The sequence below is a fragment of the Caretta caretta genome, chromosome 1, assembly GCF_965140235.1.
Source record: "Caretta caretta isolate rCarCar2 chromosome 1, rCarCar1.hap1, whole genome shotgun sequence".
Taxonomy (NCBI): domain Eukaryota; kingdom Metazoa; phylum Chordata; order Testudines; family Cheloniidae; genus Caretta; species Caretta caretta.
In genome coordinates, this window is record NC_134206.1 from 232572102 (window position 1) to 232593163 (window position 21062).

The 21062-nt window shown below is 44.0% G+C and overlaps 1 protein-coding gene across 4 annotated transcripts in view; it reads left to right on the forward strand.

Annotated features, from left to right (window-relative positions):
* The window catches only part of ITPR2 (inositol 1,4,5-trisphosphate receptor type 2), a 401023-nt gene that overhangs the window by 165022 nt on the left and 214939 nt on the right, over positions 1–21062 (forward strand). For all 4 annotated transcript variants that reach the window (XM_075121545.1, XM_048825997.2, XM_075121548.1 and 1 more), the window contains exons 32-34: positions 7017–7142; positions 17215–17343; positions 17974–18094. In XM_075121545.1, the coding sequence (XP_074977646.1) occupies positions 7017–7142; positions 17215–17343; positions 17974–18094 (376 nt within the window). The remainder of the gene's footprint in view (positions 1–7016; positions 7143–17214; positions 17344–17973; positions 18095–21062) is intronic.

Here is a 21062-nt window from a genome sequence, read left to right on the forward strand (position 1 = left end):
AGAACATTTTCCAGAAGTAAACTGTTAAATGAAACAATACGATGATGATGATTGAGTTTGCCATGCTAAAATATCCCCACTGCACGAGTTGGAAGGTATGAGGTGAAATCCTGTCCCTATTGAAGTCAATGGGAGTTTTGCCTCAGTGGGGCCAGGATTTCAGCAAGGGTTTCAAGTGCCTTTATTCACAGCAAGTACAGGCTCAGTCCTGCAAACACTACCAAGCATAGTTCAGCAGTGCTGTGAACTAAACTGTAAACCCTGTATATAATAGAAACCACTTCAAGCCAGGGGGTGTGATAGCACCCCTATTTCCAGCACCTGTGTTTCATAATTCAGCAGGAGCTGGCTCAGACTCTACACTTTGGTCAATGAAGTCAGTGGGACTTTGTGCAGCAGTTGGCCCATGAGTTATCAGTTGGGGACTGGGAATCTCTGATCTTTTTACAGGATCAGGTAATTTGCCAATAAAGAAGCACATCGTACTTTGTGGTCATCCTTATCACAATAAAATATTTTCTTGGTTGAAAATATGTATATTTATTTAAATTACTGCCATTAGTTTAGGAAAACCTCCCAGCTTTTCTGTTTACTGCATTTAAATTTGTCTATTATCCCTACTTTGGACTGTCGAAAATTTAAAAATATGTTATATGTATGTTACGTGCAAAATGTGTTAAAAGAACATTAAGAATGAAAAGCCAAACATTCAAAAATTAGAAAATGCCAGAATTAAGGCTGCCTGTGCAACCTTAATTTGGCCCTCTTGTGTGTTATGGATTATGATACAATTTTCACACGATCACACAATTTTTTCCACAAGACCCCCTGTCTTATTCAGGGAACAGGATAGACAGTGCTCATTTAATGAGCAGCTCTTCCATATTTTGTTTTATCCTCATTGTTTAATATGTGGCCCTAGGCCTTATTTACTGTATTAACATTCTTTTAATCTAGGGGTTTTTGTATATAATACATATATGCACATTCACCTCCTGAATATATGAAAGAGCCATTTCTCTACCCTTATTTTCCTTAACATGGCTATTACCTTCAACGTGGTCACACTCTCCTTTTTTGTCTGGACTTGGCTTCCATGCCTCTGCTTCTCCCTCTTCTCTCTTTGCCGATGGTTTCTTCATCGTTTCCTTTAATGGCTCCTCATCCTTCCCTCTTCCTCTTCTGATGATCCCTCATGGTTCTTTACTCCGTCCCCTACTCTTCCCTCTTGGCAATCACCCTGTTGATTGTACCCTGACTTAACCCTGTCTGTCCAGTCTTACATCCCGAGTAGCCTTTCTGTCAGGCACTGTAGACTTCAAACTCAAGCCCACAGAGCTGCTGTGCGGGAGCTTTACCTTCTGCACCACCACACTGCATGGGCTGAGGAGGGAACTGCTGCTAATACCCCACCATCAGAAGCTGACTCAGTAGGGTCAGATGACTAACAGCAAAATGTTGATTGGACCCCGCTGGGTGTAAAGCTTCCTGTTCCTGTCCCATCCCTTGTCTGAGCAACTAGACACTAAGCTTGTTGCTGCCCAGACCTCTGAGACCAAGTTCCAAGCCTTGTTCCTGGTTTCTGCTTTCTCTCTCTGGCTTTGATCCTTGGCATTATCCTAACCTGGACATTATTCCTGGCTCAGACCACTAGGTCAGATCACCCGTGTTAGGGGCCCTGACAACTTGCTCAGACCAACCTCAGTCTCCTCTGAGACTTATCATTGAATCCCTGGACTGAGTATGGACATTGCGGGGGTTCTCACCTTGCCATCGCTCCAGGGCCCTGTGAGTCCACAGGAGTAGATTGTTGCCTTCCAAGCAGAAAACCAGAAATTGAGGGACAAAATACAACAGCTGCAGATGGGAAATGGTTCCTTGCAGGAGCAAGCTACAGCACTTACGTTGAATTTTTGGGGTTCAGCCTGTCAGCAGATGGACCCTCAGAGAGTATCTGCAGTTCAGGATTGGGCCAAATCCTGGAGCATCCGAAAGATCCAAAGGTTCATGGGGTTTGCCAACTTTTACTGGAGTTTTATTCCAAACTTCTCAAAGGTCACAGCCCCTATAACTGTCATTCTCTGTAAAACTCCAAGCTTTCACTGGGCCCAGAGACCTGCAGGCCTTCAAATGCCTGAAGATAACTTTCACGTGTGCTGGATGTCCAGTTGCCATCTCAAATTCCTTCTCTCCAAACTGGGCTTATCTTTCCTCCTAACACATTTATTTTCCCTCTCTTGCAATTCTACTATTCATTCTGTCTCTTAGGCCTGCAGCCTTTGTCTAATCTTTACTCTCCTCTGAATCCTCTTGCTCCTGCTCCCAATCCTGTCATTTCTTCCTTTTTAACATCACCCAAATCTACCCCTTTTCTCTTTGTCCCCACATCATTCTCAGGTCCTCTCTTTTCTTTATCACTGCAACCTCCTCTTTGGCTATTCGGCACATCAACTGGCACATTTCAGTCAGTCCACAATGCTACTGCTGACATCGTTTGCCCTTTACTCTTCTTCAAATTCTGCATTGGCTTCCCAGCTTTCTGCATCTCGTTTGTGCTTTTGTTCCTCACCTGCAAGGCTGTATGTAATTTTGCCTCCAAAGACATTTCTGCTGTCCTTTCCACCTACTTCCTTTCTTCTATTACTCTTCCCAGTCTTCTCACCTTATTGCTCTTCATCTCTTCCTCTGCCAATCACCCTTTCTTCTTCAGCTTTCCCCCTTGAGACCTAAGCAGTCCCTCCCATCTTCTCTTTATTAGTAATCCCCACATCCTCCCTTGTCTAAACTGGTGTCTGTTACCTTGTCCTATTTGTCCTGACTTAGACTATAGGCTTTTGGGAGATGGTTGTAATCTCTCTGCAGAATGCCTTGTAAATAATGGCATTATATAAATAACTTAATATATTGAGTTAGTTGTACGGAAGGGAGAGCATCTATCCTGTGTTATTGTGAGCAGTCAACCACTTTGCTAAATTCCCAACACTGTAGTCCTGTTACTACGTTGCATGCAGACTGGGAGCATTAGAGGAGAATACAGAACCAGAAAGAGTTGAAAAGAGAAAGCAGGGAAGGTGGCATGGCTGTCTGCAAATAGCAGACTGAACTTTCTGTGAAATGGCCCTACAAAGTTTCCTTCTCTGCAAATTCCAAAGACACTAAAGCTCTAGGGTCTCTTGTATTTAATCTGCCTAGATTTTGAGTCTCCATTTAGTGTTACAGGGATGATCTGGTAGAGACCCCTATTATTAAGGCTGTCCAACACTTTTGCAATTAATAGTTCCCATTTTAAGTTCCTTGTATCTTTGCCAAACTTGCCATAAGAATAGAAATTTTCCATCTTTGTGCTCTACCTCAGGCTGCAGTTGTTTTGGTAGTTTCAGCAAAAGTGGCTTAACTGCCTAAGGGAAAATTAGATGGTTTTGCCACTGTTAAATTATTCCAACTGTTTCTTTGAAGTGCTCTGCTGCCTTCAGGATTTGGAGCAGGAGCTTGAATTTAACCAGCAACGATCCTGTCATCAGAAATATGCCTTTTGTTGTCCCCATGAAAATACACCCAGATTTGGCAGTCGGAAGCCTCTGAAAATCGCCACTTGATAATGCTCAGTAGAGATTTTAGTGGCAAACCTCTAACATTTCATCTGCACTGAGAATGCTCCAGCTCTACAAATCTCCCTAACATGCCAGGTGCATGAGCACGTTCCAGGCACAGAGCTAGAGTTCCAGTTGGCAGGATTATGCAGCAATAACAGCTGCAGCTGCCACCCTCTCCTTTGGCCTAGGTGAGATGTGCTGTGGACCAGGAGGAGCCTGAGTTAGTCTTATTTCTTCTCCTGACTGGTGGCAATAATTATATGTATTTTACACTCCTGTTTTTTTTATTGAGCCAGGCTTCATAACTCTTTGGGAGCAGGCAAGTATCATTCCACCATTTTACAGCTGAGGTAACTGCGAGGTTGCACAAGGACACTTCTAGCAAAGCTGGCTATAGAATCTGGGACCATATTCAGTACCGCCTCCCCTAAGCGATATAGCATGGAGTGTGCAGCAGGGCTTTAAGTTACTTTTGTGCATCCCAGATTCTGGGCTGTTTAAGGGGCCAGCCAAGACACCAGTATAAGCTAGAGCTGTTAGCAGCTCTAACTTAGAGCAGTGTTACCTAGTTGCTTATGGGCTTCTTCATAGCCCAGAATTGCTGAAATACTCTGTGCTCTGGCCACTCCATTAAGAAAAGGAGTACTTGTGGCACCTTAGAGACTAACAAATTTATTTGAGCATAAGCTTTCGTGAACTACAGCTCACTTCATTGGATGCATTCAGTGGAAAATACAGTGGGGAGATTTATATACACAGAGAACATGAAACAATGGGTGTTATCATACACACTGTAAGGAGAGTGATCACTTAAGATGAGCTAATAACAGCAGGAGAGCGGGGGCGTGAGGGGAAGAAAACCTTTTGTAGTGATAATCAAGGTGGGCCATTTCCAGCAGTTGACAAGAACGTCTGAGGAACAGTGGGGGGGAGGGGAAGGGGAACAAACATGGGGAAATAGTTTTACTTTGTGTAATGACCCATCCACTCTGTCTCTATTCAAGCCTAAGTTAATTGTATCCAGTTTGGAAATTAATTCCAATTCAGCAGTCTCTCGTTGGAGTCTGTTTTTGAAGTCTTTTTGTTGTAATATTGCGACTTTTAGGTCTGTAATCGAGTGACCAGAGAGATTGAAGTGTCAAACTGGACAGTCTCTACGTAAAAGAATAAATGGACACAAATCAGATGTCAAGAATTATAACATTCAAAAACCAGTCGGAGAACACTTCAGTCCCCACTGTTCCTCAGACGTTCTTGTCAACTGCTGGAAATGGCCCACCTTGATTATCACTACAAAAGGTTTTCGTCCCTCTCCCCCACACACTGTATTTTCCACTGAATGCATCCGATGAAGTGAGCTGTAGTTCACGAAGCTTATGCTCAAATAAATTTGTTAGTCTCTAGGGTGCCACAAGTACTCCTTTTCTTTTTGCGAATAAGACTAACATGGCTGCTACTCTGAAACCTGGCCACTCCATTGCTGCCTCCAACATTGAGTGCTATGAGGTAGATGAAATTCTATGTTGATAAATCCAAAGTAATGCACATGGAAAACATAATCCCAACTATATATACAAAACCATGGGGTCTAAATTAGCTGTTGCCGCTCAAGAAAGAGATCTTGAAGTCATTATGGATTGTGCTCTGAAAACATCCGCTCAATGTACAGCAGCAATTAAAAAAGCGAACAGAATGTTAGAAACCACTAGGAAAGGATAGATAAGAAGACAGTAAATATCATAATGCCACCATATAAATCCGTAGTGCACCCACACCTTGAATAGTGTATGCAGTTCTGGTTGCCCCATTTTAAAAAAAAAGTATTAGAAATGGAAAAGGTACAGAGACGGGCAACAAAAATGATAAATAGAACAGCTTTCTTATGAGGAGAGATTAAAAAGACTGACTATTCAGCTTGGAAAAGAGACAACTAAAGGGAGATATGGTACAGGTCTATAAAATCATGATGGTTGGAGAAGGTGAATATGGAAGCGTTATTTACCCTTTCACGTAACACAAGAACCAGCGGTCATTCAGTGAAATTAATAGGCAGCAGGTTTAAAACAAACAAAAGGAAGTACTTCTTCACACAGCGCAGCCAATCTTTGGAATTCGTTGCCGGGGAAGTTGTGAAGGCCAAAAGTATAACTGGTTCAAAAAGGAATTAAATAAGTTTATGGAGGATAGGTCCATCAATGACTATTAGCCAAGATAGTCAGGGATGTAACCCCATGCTCTGCATGACTGCCAGATGCTGGGACTGGATTACAGGTAGGGTGACCAGATGTCCCGATTTTATAGGGACAGTCCCGATATTTTGGGCTTTGTCTTATATAGGTGCCTATTATCCGCCCACCCTCTTTCCCGATTTTTCACACTTGCTGTCTGGTCACCCTAAAAACGGGATGGATCACTTGATGATTGCTTTGTTCTGTTCATTCCCTTTGAAGCATCTGGCCCTGGCCACTGTCAGAAGACAGGCTACGGGGCTAGATGGACCCATTGGTCTGACCCAGTATGACTGTTCTTATGTAAGTGGGGTCAATGTAGAGCCTCAGATGCCAGCTTCATGCTTCCATTTTGCTGATGAAACTTGTAACAGGGTTCACTCACCACTGTGGCACCTTCTGCTGCCTGTTTGGGAATTAGCTCTGCATGTTAACGCTTCCTCTTCAGGTGTTGCCTCGCCGCCATCATTCCTGTTCTAGAACCCATGTCTCTCTAAGGACTGTGGCATCCTCTTCAGCAACACAGCCCCCTGGCCATGCCACACACTGTGCTCCCCACTTCAGGGGGACCTGCAGTCCACTGTTCAGCCAGTTCCCTTAGTGGCAACTGCAGCAAATTGTCTGGCCACTTCCTCATGGCCCCAGCATCATCTTTTCTCTTGCCTCAGGGCCTCAGCTTGCAAACTCCAGCAGCCAGAAGGAGCTGTCTCTTTCTCTCCTGGTCACTGCTAGCATCACTGCTCTGTCCAGGGTGATGGCAGTTCTCTCAGCCCTTCACAGGCATAGTCCTTCCTCCCTAGGCTCCCAGCAGAGAACTACCTTCCTCTGCCCCGCAGCTCCCTTTTTATATGGGCCTGTCTGGCTGCTCCCTTCAGCCCTTCTTTGATTTGCTGCTTCTGGCACAGCCTCCCTAGGGCTGCTTTTAACCCCTTTTCTGCCAGTGGGGGGCAGCTGCCCCATCACAGAACTCTCCTAGGGAACAACTCTGCCTTTCATTTTAAAGCACTAGATTAGGATGCAGGAAATTCTGAGTTGTATTCCTAGCTCTGCTACAGACTTCGTACATTATATTGGGCAAGTGTGTCATAATACATATGCACAAAGAAGTCAAATTACAGTTGCATTAAAACATTTAACACGCTGATGGCTTTCATGGTCATTTTCATGAGGTTTTTTATATTTGATGCTCTTACAGGTGAAGATTGCATATGTGAACTTTGTTAATCACTGTTATGTGGACACAGAGGTGGAAATGAAGGAAATCTATGCTAGTAACCACATTTGGAAATTATTTGAGAACTTCCTTGTTGATATGGCAAGGGTAAGCTTTATGATGCATTACATATTACAGTATGCACATTCAAGATAGCTGAATGGGCAATAACTTTTCTGCTTTAACTTCATATGTTCTATTAACCATATTTTCAAATGCACGAGAGTGAAATGAATGAAATCTAATGGTGCATAATTTCGATTAAAATTTTCTTATCATTATTTAACCTGTTTTATCTCAAACATCACCACCCTGGAGATTCTTTTTATTTTTTAAGATAAAGGTATAAACTGGATTTGGCTGGGTTGTGGGTGTGAGAGACTCAGTGTATATCAGCAAGATCCATTTCAAAATTACTGTGGGTCTAGGAGCACACTGACACTTTTGTTGGTGAAACGTATGTCAGATGGGGGTGGTGTTTTCACACCCCGACCGACAAAATTTTACTGACAAAAGTCCTTGTGTAGACGTAGCCTTGGTGTCCTCATAGTTGCCATTTTATGTACATTAGGAACAGTCATAACTGATGGTCTCTGCTTACAAGAGGCCTAGGAGGTAGAATAACAGGTGTTTTTGCAAATTTAGGAAGATTAAGATGTACTGGCAGAGACATGGGGAAGCTTGTGTAACCCAGTGGTTTAGTGTGTGGTTACGTGTCCCCTTTCTAGAGATTAATCTGCATAAGTATAAGAGCCTACTACTAATGCTAATGGAGTTACTTCTTTAGTTTAAGTGGTAGAGGTCCATGCTTTTAATGCTGAAAGCCATGGATTCAATCCCTGATGCTGAACAAGTGTTTGGAGGTGAGAGCTGTTCTGCTTTTACAGCACACCTCTAAACTGGATGCCTGGCTTTGTCCCCTACATTTTATGGCACTAAATTCTCACTCCTTGTGTTTTCTTTAGTTTAAATTAAAGAAGAGGTGAAAGAACCGCAGTTCAATTCTGTGGTGGGCTTTCACACCAAAGTAATAGCGCCTCATGAAATAGTTTCTTTGAAACCTTTCACAGAAAATAGCACACTCCTGTAGTTAGCACGATTTATAGCCTAGAGAAGAATAAGTTCAGATATTTGTGCAGTACAATAGGTGCGGAAGCCTCTTCACCTCTGTGAAGCAGAAAAAAATAGAGTTTTATTTATTTATTTTTCTGCTAAGAGTTTCAGGGAACAGGATAATGCGAGTGTGTGTGTGTGTGTGTGTGTGCGTGCGCTTCTCTTTTAGAGAAGGCCATCAGTAATGAGACCTCTGCAAACCCTACACAGCTGCTACCTGTCTTGTTTCTGTAGCTGTTCCTACAGTGAGGCCTCTTCTGGGCAATCCAGGCTCAGTTGAGAATGAAGATCAAAATTCGTGTTGGAGGGGATTCTGTGCTTTAACCTCTCCGACTTACAGCCAGCAGCATTTTCTTCTGTTTAATCCCCTTCCCCCAGAGGGGTTGCTCTTATCTGACATGGCGCAGTTCTGACCCTCCAGCAGGAGCATTCACAAACCTCTCTTCACTTTATCTCTGTAATAGGACCATTTTTATAGAAGCAGACATGTATAGGGAGGCACTTCCCTACACATTCTGCTACTCCAACCCAGAGACTTTCCTTGGCAGAGACCACCGATCGCGTTAAATTGTGCCAAATGGTTTAGCAGTATGGACATCAGATAGAGGTATGATGCTTGGCACTACCAAGCTCATTTGCACTTAGTCCTCTAATAAGAGAAATTAAACTCCAGATTTTCAGAGGGGAATAGTGAGTGTGTTGTTAATGCATTGTGCTGCCCAGCCCACCAACCATCTCTTTATTCTTTTTTGTGTGTGCACGCACACATGCTCCTTTTTTTTCTGAAAAAGAATCGCAAAAGTGCACTTTTGTGTTGCTCTCCTGCAGAGCCCTCTGGGTAGCTGCCTAATTAGTTCCTTTTCATTTCCTGGTTAGTAGATCCTTTTCTTTTCCCCCCTCAGCTAAAAGAGCATGTCAGAAATGCTCTCTTCTGCTCCATGCTTCAGCCAGGCCCTCTGGGTAACCAGATCTTCTAGAATGTTGGGTGTATTTGCTCAGATCTGCTTTTCGGGGCTGAGGCAGTGTCCACATGTTGCAAATACGTCAGCTTTATGTAGCTATCAGGACTGTCAGAAGGCTCTTAGCTTCATGAAAAGATACTATGACAGCTCTCAAAAGAGTTAGAAAGAAGAACCCTTTGATCCTCTATGTTCCAGTGAGCTAAAAGAGCTGCTACGGGTGGGAGGGAAGGGGGCTAGAGGGAGGGAGGGAAATGCTTTTCTTTTAGCTGCTACAACTGCCTGTCAGTGGTGAGTCTGGGAACTGAGTCTGTGTTGTTAGAGAGCGCTAAGGTGGAAGATGGCTAGAGGTATCCTCCAGCTGGATTTCTTTCTTTTTCCATTTGAGAAGTTGACCTGGTTTTTGTTATCAGATTCAAGATCCAGTAAAGGGTGGGAGATAATAAGGGGTGCGGGAGGATCATAGGATTGCCATTCTGTTATGGGACCTGTGGTGGAGGAAGATGGACCCCTTCAGTGGCTTTCTAGCAATGTTTTTTTAGACAAGCGAGGGGGAAATCTTAAAAGCATTTTGCAGTTTTTAGTTTTGACAGTTGGTAAAATTGCCATGCCAGCACCATGCAGCTCCCTGTATTCCTGTTGGGATCCTGAACGTTGAGCCTCAAAGCTACTGGTTCCAGCAGAAATCGGCATGCCGCTTAATTAAAGGCAGAAGAACATCCAAATGGATTTAGGTCTGTGTCTTTTCAAGAAGTTTTGATTAGTAACTGAACCTTTGTTTACCTCCCCTAGAGCTGTGGGAAAAAATGTCACACCTCTACTGACCCTAGAGGGTTTTTAATCTCAGTTTTATGGAATAGCTACTGTTGCTTTTCTATCTACGTAACCATTCCCTTTCTTGCTGTTGGGAAAAACACTACGCGCACTCCATGCCTTGATGATCTTATACATTAAAATCGAACACGCCTTTTCCAGGGTCCTTCATGCACCTGGGTCTTACCTTGCTCTCTGAAGACTCCCCTAACTGCCTCATGGCAATAATGTGCCTTGTATTGTCCACTCATACAGTGTTCTACTCAAAATTATTTGTATTACAATAAACTGCTTTTTTAAGTAGTGTCCCTCTGGGTGCTCCACTGTAGCTGTGCTTGCATCCCTGTGCTGCTGATCAGAGAACTTTGGTAGCAGTGTCCGTTCGGCCCGCACATGTGTTGTCCCCCTCGCTGTGCTCTGCCATGAGGCTAATCAGCATTGGGAGAGCAAATCGTCCACAGTTCCTTCTCAACCGCCCCTGGCTTGAGACGACGCTTTTAGCTGTCCATTTATTGGATCATTAACCCACTAAATACTTGCTAATCATTCTTTTAATTTCTTTTGTTGCTATTACTTAGTTTCCTTTGGATTTCTTTTTCTTTTTGTTCTTAAAATGTGTTTATTTTAATTTTTATTCACCCTGCTCCCTTGTCCAGGGACCACCTTGGGATGGGATATGCCTGGTTCACCAGGCTTTAAGAGGTGTCTCAACTTGAAAGAGGCCATCCTGGTGATGGACAGATATCCTCATTGTGTTCATTGCCTCGGGGAAAACCACATTCCCCAGAAGTGGTGGTTTCTGCCAGCAGCTGAAACCATGGTCCCAAAAGGACTGAGAGCTGAGACTTAAACTCCTAATGAAAGCAGCTCTCCAACCATCTTCAGACCCAGGCAGCAAGGTTCTTCGTCACTACCCTATACATTCAAGGGCGATGAGCATACAAAGACAACTATGAGCCACTCATACAAGGCTTCTAAAAAGAGGGCTGTGAATCCCTCAGAGTGAGCCCTGAACCAGCTGAAAAAGATCACCAGCTCATTTGGTATCATTGGCACTGACAGCACTGAAGCCATCCAAACGTGGATGGAGCAAAGTTGGGCTGCCTAAAGACCCGATGGGCATTGGCTAAGACAAGGACAGAGACCTTGCCTTGGGGAAGACTCCATCGGCGTGGACAACAGCATTGGTACCGTCAATGGTACGTCAAACACCACTGGATCATTTAACCCAGACTACGTCACCAATTCCATCAGTAGTCATCCTAGCACCGACAACCACTCCTGGTACTGGTACCTGTGGCACCACAAGACTTCAGATACTCAAGAGACATTACAATATCTGACATACCTGAGTCTCCTCTACTCGGTACCAGGGCTCCGGAACTGAGTCTGCCTTGCACTCTAGATTCCCCTTAGGCATTGTGCCGTGCACCCCTATTCTTCAGAGGGGAGTCAGACAGTGAGCAGGAGGAGGTGGACTCCTGTCGTTCCTTCCACACAACTTATAGCGCTCGTTACCAATCCGGACCTCCTCAGCCGTACCATCCGTCTGATTCTCAGCCTCCCTGGTAGGGACAACAATGGTTCCCACCATCCTAGTGGCCTTACTGGGATCCATGGCAGGCATATAGACATCATGCCTCCCGAAGTTCTAGCATGGCCCACTAGGAACCTATGAAGTGCCCTCAAGAGGTGATGGAGGAACTGATATTGAGGAAGAGGTTCTACCTTAGACCAACATCTCCTCTTCCTCACCAGGTGAGGCAGTGGTGCCCCCTCCAATGTCCTTTGTAGAAGGTTTTTTAAACTTTTTCAAAACCTAGCTAAGAGGGTGGCTGACACACTGCAGTTACCACTACAGGAGGTGAGAGAATCACATCATAAATTGCCGGACACATAGCACTCCTCTTTCTCATCCAAAGTAGCTCTCCCCATCAACCAGGCTATCTTTGAGCCAACCAAACTTGTATGGCAGACCACTGCATGGGTCCTACCAACCTTTAAACAGGCTGATAAATATTATGTGCCAGCGAAGGACACAGAATTTCTTTTCTCCCATCCACCCCTAATTAAATCATTGTGGATGTGGTAAATTCCAGAGGTCTGCAACATCAGGTGGAATCAGTCCCCTATGGTTGGGATTGGAAATGCCTCTACCTATTTGGGAGAAAGGCTTATTCATCTGCCACTCTACAATTCCTCATGGCAAATTTACCAGGCCCTAACAGCAAAATATGACCATATCAATGAACAAAACTCCATTCCTTGATTGAGCAGGTTCCAGAATCTCTCAGAGATCAGTTAAGGGCCATTCTCAGTGAAGAGCAACTGCTGCCCAAGATGGCACTTCAGTCAGCACTCGATGCAGCTGATATGGTGGTGTGATCCATCTCCACTCCCATTGTGATGTGTTGAGCTTCTTGACTTCCCCGAGAAAGTGCAAACAATGTTGGAGGACCTTCCCTTTGAAAGCACAGAATCGTTTGCAGAAAAGACAGATGCATCTCTCCACACTCTTAAAGATTCCAGGGCTATTCTTCAGTCGTCAGGGATTTACCCACCTGGGCAGAAGAGGAAATACAGTCCTCTGCCCTCATTCAAATCTTGCACGGCACACTACCCAACCCAATGCTTTTATGAACAACAGAAGAAGAAGTCTAGGTTCTCAAAATACCAACCATCAGGCCCACAGCCTGCTTCTTCCCAATCATCTACCTCAAAACAAAATCAGTTTTGACTGGTTGGTTGGGGTGCTGACAGACTACTCCCTTCAACACCATCTAACACTGGTCAACCCTTTGCATCGGCTCGCTCTGTTCTGCAGCACTTGGGAACGGATAACATCTGACAAATGGGTTCTGGGGATCATTCGCGATGTCTATCCATTTCACCTCCCTCCTCAACACCCTTCCCCATTTTTCTTCAGGGACCCCTCTCACGAGAGCCTGTTATATGAGAGAGAGAGAGAGAGAGAGAGAGACACCACCTCCTCAGTTTAGAAGCCATAGAACCAGTACCTCAACATCTATGAGGCAAAGGTTTTTATTCCTCATTACTTCCTGATACCCAAGAAAGAGAGGTTGGAGACGCATACTAGATCTCAGTGCACTCAACAAATTCGTCAAGACTTAGAAATTCAAGATGGTCACTTTAGTAGCAATTATTCCAGCGTTGCAACAGGGAGATTGGTTCTTGGCCCTCGACCTCCAGGATGCTTATTTCCATATTTCAATCATACCATCCCACAGATGATATCTCAGATTTACGCTGCGGCAGGACCAGTACCAGTCCAGAGTGCTCCCCTTTGGGCTCTCATCGGCTCCCAGAATATTCTCCAAGGTCCTCTCTGTAGTGGCAGCCCACCTACACTCCCAGGGGATCATGATCTATCCTTACCTGGACAATTGTCTCCTCACTATGTGCTCCTTCGACAAAGCACTGTGGGTTACCCATACGACTGTGAACTTGTTCAGAAGCTTGGACCTACAAATCACGTACAAAAATCAACAGAGATTAGAATTCATAGGAGCCAATCTCAACTCTGTACAAGTGAGAGTGCTCCTTCCACAACACAGATTCCTCAGTGTTTCCGCACTCCTAGAGACAGTGCAAGCCCACCATTGAATATCAGCAAGACATTGCCTTCAGCTTCTGGGGCACATAGCTGCAGGCACATTTGTGATAACTCATGCCAGACTTTGCCTAAGTCATGGGTCAGCTCAGTTTACAGGCTGAACAAAGACAGCCTAGACAAACCGCTATTGCTACGCACCAAGGTCATACAACCCTTGAAATGGTGGAAGGACCCAGAAGGTCTGCACGGTGATTGCGTTCACACAGCCTCCTTCGTCACTACTCCTCACCACCGACGTATCTCTCATAGGGTGGGGTGCACATCTCAACAACCTCACAGTACAGGGCAAATGGTCTCCCTATGAAGTGTGTCTTCACAACAACCTCCTCGAACTAAGAGTGGTCAGCAATGTGTGCACTCACTTCCTTCTGCTGATCAGAGGCGCGCACACACACAAAGGTCGTGACAAACAACATAGCGTGCATGCACTACATAAATCGTCAAGGGAGCTCCAGATCACCATCCCTTTGCGTGGAAGCACTAGAGCTGTGGAACTGGTGCATTTCCCACCAGTGTTACAATATTAGCAGCCTACCTACCGGGAGTGCACAACACGACAGCAGACAGTCTGTCACAATTTCACACATGACCACAATGGGAGATGGACTCAGTGATACTCCATGACAAGCTGATGGGGAACACTGATAATAGACTTGTTCGCCACTTACCTGAACAAGAAATGCCCATGATACTGCTTGAGAGCAGGCCTCAGATAACACTTCTTAGGGGACATTTTCCTTCTCTCATGGGACAAGGGCCTTCTTTACACCTTTCCCCCATTTCCTTTCTTACTGAAAGTTGTATTGAAAATAAAAAGAGAGAGAGAGCAAATATCAAACTGATTGCTCCTACCTGGCCAAGACAGAGGTGGTACCATTACCTGTCACAATTGGCGACGTGTCTTCCAATCCCTCTTCAACTCGCTTCTTAACTCCTCTCGCAGAACAAAGGATGCACTCTTCATTTCAACCCACAGATACTGCAGCTCAAAGCCTGGCTCCATTGTGGTTCCAACATGTAGAGAGATCCTGCTCTGAGGAGGTACAGGAAGTGTTACTACACAGCAGGAAATGGACTATCTGTCGTACTTACTTACGAAAGTGGACCAGGTTTCAGGCCATTCCAGACATATTACCCTGGCATCTGCTACTTTACCACTAGCCTTAGACTATCTACTGACTCTTAAGAAATCTGGACTATCTGTTAACTCGCTCAAGGTACATTTTAGCAGCAACAGCGACTTTTCACCAGCAAATAGAAGGGTACTCGGTCCTCTCGCACCCAACTACATAGAGGTAGGTTCTTTAAAGGCATAGCAAACTTCTTTCCCCAACCCAGACATCCTACCTCACCATGGGACCTGAATTTAGTATTAAAAAGACTGACCATACCATACTTCAAACCCATGGCCACTTGTTCACTCATGCAACTTTCAATGAAGATGGCGTTTCTGGTCGCCATCACCTCAGCGAGAAGGATTGGAGAGATAGCGGCTCTTATGGTGCACCCCTCATTTACTGTGTTCTTTCCTGACAAGGTTATGCTAAGACCGCACCCGAAATTCATCCCCAAGGTGACTTTGGCCTTTCACATGAATCGACTTATTCACCTCCTCACCTTTTGTCCCAAACCTCACCAGGATAATAGGGAAGCCATTCTACACATGCTAGATGTAAGGAGAGCCCTGGCCTCCTTCTTGGACAGGACAAAGGCTTTTAGGAAATCTCCTAGGCTTTTCCTCTCCATTGCGGATAGGTCTGAAGGTGCAGTGACATCAGCCCAGAGACTCTCTAAATGTGTCCCGAGCTGCATCAAGCACTGTTGACAGGCTCGTAATTTAGTACCTCAATGTGTTATCCGTACCCACTCCACAAGATTGTTTTCCTCCTTGGTCACCTTCTTCAAGGATGTCCCCATCCCGGAAATCTTCAGAGCAGCTACTTGGGCATGTGCACATACCTTTACAGAACACTATGCCATCACAGTGCTGATGCTAGCTTTGACTCCGCAGTATTATTGTCCATACTAGACTCGATTCCAGTGCTCCAGCCTTCCATGGGGGATGCTGCTTGGGAGTCACCTACAGTGGAGTACCCATAGGAATGCTACTTGAAGAAGTAGTTACTCAAATTGTGCAGTAACGATGGTTCTTCGAGATGTGTCCCCGTATGGGTGCTCCTCGTCCCCTCCACTTCAGTGTTCTTATCATGGACTCTGCAATAGAGAGGGAACTGAGGAGCGTTTGCCTGCGCAATTCTGATTAACCTTGTGGCAGAGCACAAGGGAGGAACAGCGCATGTGCAGACCGAACGGATGCTGCTACCAAAGTTCTCTGTTTCTATGATTCTATGATCAGTAGCACAAGGATGCAAGCACATCTACAGTGGAGCACCCGTAGGGACACACATCTTGAAGAACCATTGTTACTGCACAAGGTGAGTAACTTGTTCATCTCCCAGCAATGACTGGTGCTGTTTGAAGTCTCCATAAATGTCCTTTAAACACTTCTGGCTATTTTGCCAAAGTTTCTGGCTTACAAGGTTCATGTGCCACTACAGTACTGCGTAATCAGAAAGCTGGATGGCCTGACCTGGGATATAGGTCTTTATGCTCTTTCTAGCCCTGCCACTGAGTTTTTCTCTGTGAGATTGAACAAATCACTTACCCTCTCTGTTCTTCAATTCCCTAGCTATCAAATCTCCTCCCCCACAAAAAAAATCCTCAATTTTTTTTTACCATAAATGTATGCAGCATAAAATGATGAATGTTGTAGAAGAATGTTGTCTTCTAGGACGCTGTACAGAAGTTGAATCATTCCACATTCTTTCACAGCCCATTAATTGGCCTTAAGAAGTACTTCAGTTCAGCTCCAACCCTCTCTCAATGTCCTCCTATCCCCTCTTCTCCTTCTTCCTTCGTTTTGCAAATCTCTCATGTCTTACACTTAACACTGTGACATGATGAATCTACCATGTAGCTCACCTGGCAGAGTGGGTGGGTCTTTGACCGTTTTTGCAGTTTGTTCCTATGGAGGCCTGCTTACTGAATGCATGGGATTTTGCTTTTGTTATATCTGTGCTTGCTTCCTACTTGTCCTTTTTTGTTTGCTTGGTTGGTTTTGGTTTTTAAAGCTCTTACTTTGAAGGAGCTCCATCTTTCCCATCTGGCTGTAATAATTGAAACCAGCTCCAAATTCAGCACCGTTTGAGATCTTTCTCACTCTTCTAATAAAGTAGGTTTATCTTTCCATCTGTCTAAAGTCTCCTCCAACCCACCTGGAGGAATGCTCCTTTTTCCTCCTGAGTCTGTCTAGATGCGTAAGGTGGCATGTGATGTGTGGGCCTACAGGACTGACCAGTGTTATCCAACAAACTCATTTGTTTCATGGTGAGGGAAAGAGTAGCCAACTCAACTGGAGGATCTAGTTCAGGAAAGGTAGGGATCGGGAGGGAGTGGAGCTCCCAGGAACAAAGATAATTAAACAGAATACAACTTGACTACAAGGTAGGTATCTTGATTTTATATGTTTAATACAAAAATTAACATTTTTGAAAAAGGATTAAATATCAGTTCTCTCTCTCCTGTGTGTGTGTGTGTTTCTCTTTTAAAATGTTCAAAGATCACAAGTAAAAAAAAGCTAATATTTTCCTTTTCATTGTAGGTTTGCAACACAACTACAGACCGGAAACATGCAGACACATCTCTGGAGAAGTATGTCACTGAACCAGTAATGAACATTGTGAGTGGCTTCTTCAGTTCTCCATTTTCAGATAACAGCACCAGCCTCCAGGTAAGAAGAAGGGAGACTGCAACAAATGTGTAATTCAGATAATTAATGTGTCATCTTCCACTCGCTGGAGGGGAGTGCTTCAACTTTTTTTCCTTCTTTATTTCCTCTCCCACTCCTCATGATTCACACTAACAGTGTAACACCTCCTGTAAATATGCCCTTGACAAATTGTACTCCTGATTACCCTAATCCAGAAAAGGACTCTTTCTCCACAGAGCTTTACATCTGACTTCTGTGACTTCATTGGGACTTTGCATGACTGATCTCTTTGCAAAATCAGGGAACTTTTCTTTGTGTTTCTAAAAGAGGAAATCTTTGTGGCCCAAGTTGGAAAGTTTGCCACGTGTTTGGGACCCAAGAAATCTCCCCATTATTTTTTTGCAGTATGCCATTTTGTTTGATATCAATGGGAATTTTGACTGAGTAAGGACTGCATGATTTGGCACTCTATAAGAATGCCAAACTGGTTTATTTTTCATCCTGTATTGAAGAGTGATAACGGTTGAACTGAGTTGTACTTTGATTATAGAGGCTAAAAGTTATGCATGTAATTTATGTGGTGCATAACCTAGGGTAATTGTAAGGAGGATTTTAAAGTCTAAAACTAGTTGCTTACCTTTTTGTTTTCAGACACATCAGCCAGTTTTTATTCAACTGCTTCAGTCTGCTTTTAGAATTTACAACTGTAACTGGCCAAACCCAGCACAGAAAGCCTCAGTGGAGTCATGTATCAAAACTTTGGCTGAAGTGGGTAGGTGCCAAGTTTTTACTTAATAATTCTTCACTGTGTTTTAAATAAGCCTGAGTTGGGATCCATCCATTATTTTTCGGGTTGTAGCATCCTGGAAATCAAGGCACTGATAATACTAGAAAACTGTGTTATAATTTCATAAGAATGGCCATATTGGGTCAAACCGAAGGTCCGTCTAGCCCAATCTTCTATCAGTGGCCAATGCCAGAGGGAATGAACAGAGCAGGTAATCATCAAGTGATCCATCCTCTGTTGTTCATTTCCAGCTTCTGGCAAACAGGCTAGGGACACACCATCCCTGCCCATCCTAGCTAATAGCCACTGATGGACCTATTCTCCATAAATTTCACAATGTAAGTCTCGGAAGCTCTGACTTTCAGGTCTCATTTCTTCCCTTACTTATCCGCCATTTGAATCTGTCTGTTCAATGGGGTGGTTCAGGTGAATGGTCGTGTTCAGTGGTGTAAGTGAAAGTAGAATTGGACTCCAAGCAGGTGGCATTCGTCTACACTATTACATTAAGACCTGATTTTCTTATATAGAAATGATCTTAAACTGGGTCAGACCATAGGCATTCATAATCATTAAGGCCCTACCAATTCACGGCCATGAAAAATGCGTCATGGACCATGAAATCTAGTCTCCCCATGGCGAAATCTGGTCATGTGTGTGCTTTGATCCTATACCATACAGATTTCACAGCAGAGACCAGTGTTTCTCAAACTGGGGATCCTGACCCAAAAGGGAGTTGCAGGGGGGTCACAAGGTTATTTTAGGGGGATAGCAGTATTGCCACCCTTACTTCTGTGCTGCCTTCAGAGCTGGGCGGCCGGAGAGTGGCGGCTGTTAGCCGGGTGTCCAGCTCTGAAGGTAGCGCCCCACCAGCCATCCTTACTTTTGCACTGCTGCTGGCAGCAACTCTGCCTTCAGAGCTGGGCTCCCAGCCAGCAGCTGCCGCTCTCCACCTGCCCAGCTCTGAAGGCAGCACCACCGACAGCAGCAGCCCAGAAGTAAGGGTAGCAGTACTGCAACCCCCCACTCCCTACAATAATCTTGACACCCCACCCAACTCCTTTATGGGTCAGGACCCCTACAATTACAACACCATGAAATTTCAGATTTAAATAGCTGCAATTGTGAAATTACCAATTTTTAAAATCCTATGACCGTGAAATTGACCAAAATGGACTGCGAATTTGGTAGGGCCCTAATAATCATTGTGGACTCCATTCTGTGGTAAGGCACAGCCCATAGTAATAGGTGGTATATAGCTGTGTCATCCTTGGAAACATCCCAGGGAAGGAATTATGGACCAAGCAACCAACATTCCCTCCCTTGTTCCCCTTTGCTCCTGGGGGATGTTGAGTTATTGCTCGCCTGACTCTTATGCTAGCTCAGTTGTTCTGGCCAGTGAGTTGAAACCCAACCCTGATCTTCCCTGATCACTCTTTATTCTCCTGCTCAGGGAAAGGAATAAGTAGGTGCCCTTACATACCCTTTCACAACGTTGGTCCAGGTAGCCTGCCTCAAGGTGTACAGTGGATTCTTACTGCTCTGCCTGTGCACATACTCGCAATCCGAATTTGGCCCTTAAGTCAACTACATAATTTAGTAGTATTGAGCTAGAATTCATTAAGGGCTAGAGTATTCAGTCCTTACTCACTTAGAAACCAATGGTACTACTTGTGAATAAATGCTCATCCACAAAAGTAGCCCCAATCTAGCCCCAAACTAGTAAATGCTCCAGAAAAAGACCTATTAAACAATTAATCCATAAAAATTTGAAGTTTTAAAAGGAATTAAAATATCATGTTGTCTGTGTCAAAGGAGAAGACTTTAAATTTTCTTCTGTGGGAATTTAATCCTAAAGAAGAATGGTTACAGGTATCTAGGTAACATTGGCAAAGGTTCAGTTTTAGGATTGAATTCCACAAAAACATTATTTTAAAGTCTTTTACTTTGTCACGGAAAAGATGATTTGATGTAGATATTTCTCTAAAAATGAGCCATGTTGATTGACATTTTCCAAACTCTCCCTATTTTGAAATCTGCTCAGCCAAAGCAAGCCCAATCAGTGCTATTATTCTAACCCCATTTTGTGGCACTACTCACTTTCAGTATTTTGAAAGCAGCTAGACAACCTGTGGACAACATGAATAAGAAGGGGAGGGAGGGACAGGATCATGATGATGATAGAAAAGCTTGATAGATATAGTTGCTTTAATTTTTTTAAAAAGTTACAGTAAATAATAGCACCACTCTGGGATGGTCTCTTGGACGTTTGCTGCGTCTGTAACATTGCAACAACTGACTCTAAATTTAGATTTCAGATTTATGTTACAGTAGTTTCATTTAATGCTTTTGCCAAAGCATCTCATTAACATTTTGTGTGAATTAGTCTAGCAATTTAGCAGCGTACAATTTTTATTTGTTGTGCAAACTGGTTTAATTATGGATCCATCTGGCAGGAGAACTTAAAAAGTTGAAGATGTTCTTTGTTCCTTATTCCACTGATTTTTACAGCTTCAGATAAAGGACCCAGTCCTACAAACCCTTATTCATATGACTAATGCTCACGCATGGCAATAGCCCTTCTCTGCTCCTCTGTTGCACTCCTGGTATAAGCGATCAGAAAATTACTGCCTTTGGGAACTAGGAGCAAACAGAGAAGGAATTGAGGGGCTGAAGGATTTTTGTGTCATAATGTCCCCTCGTGGATTAGTGTTCAGTGTTCCACTTGTTCAGATCTGTACCTAAAGTGAAAATCCAGCCCACTTAAGTCAGTGGGCCACTTCATATCTACATGGGTACATAAAAGGTTTAGTGTTCTCTTGTTTGTGGCTCTCTTGTTTTTTCTGGGAAGGCTTATGTGATGCAAGTAGCAGATGTGAGGTTGACCTTGACTTTTCTTCAAATTGGTGGATTTATTCCATATCTTCTGGAATTCCTACATTCCTCTATTGTACTG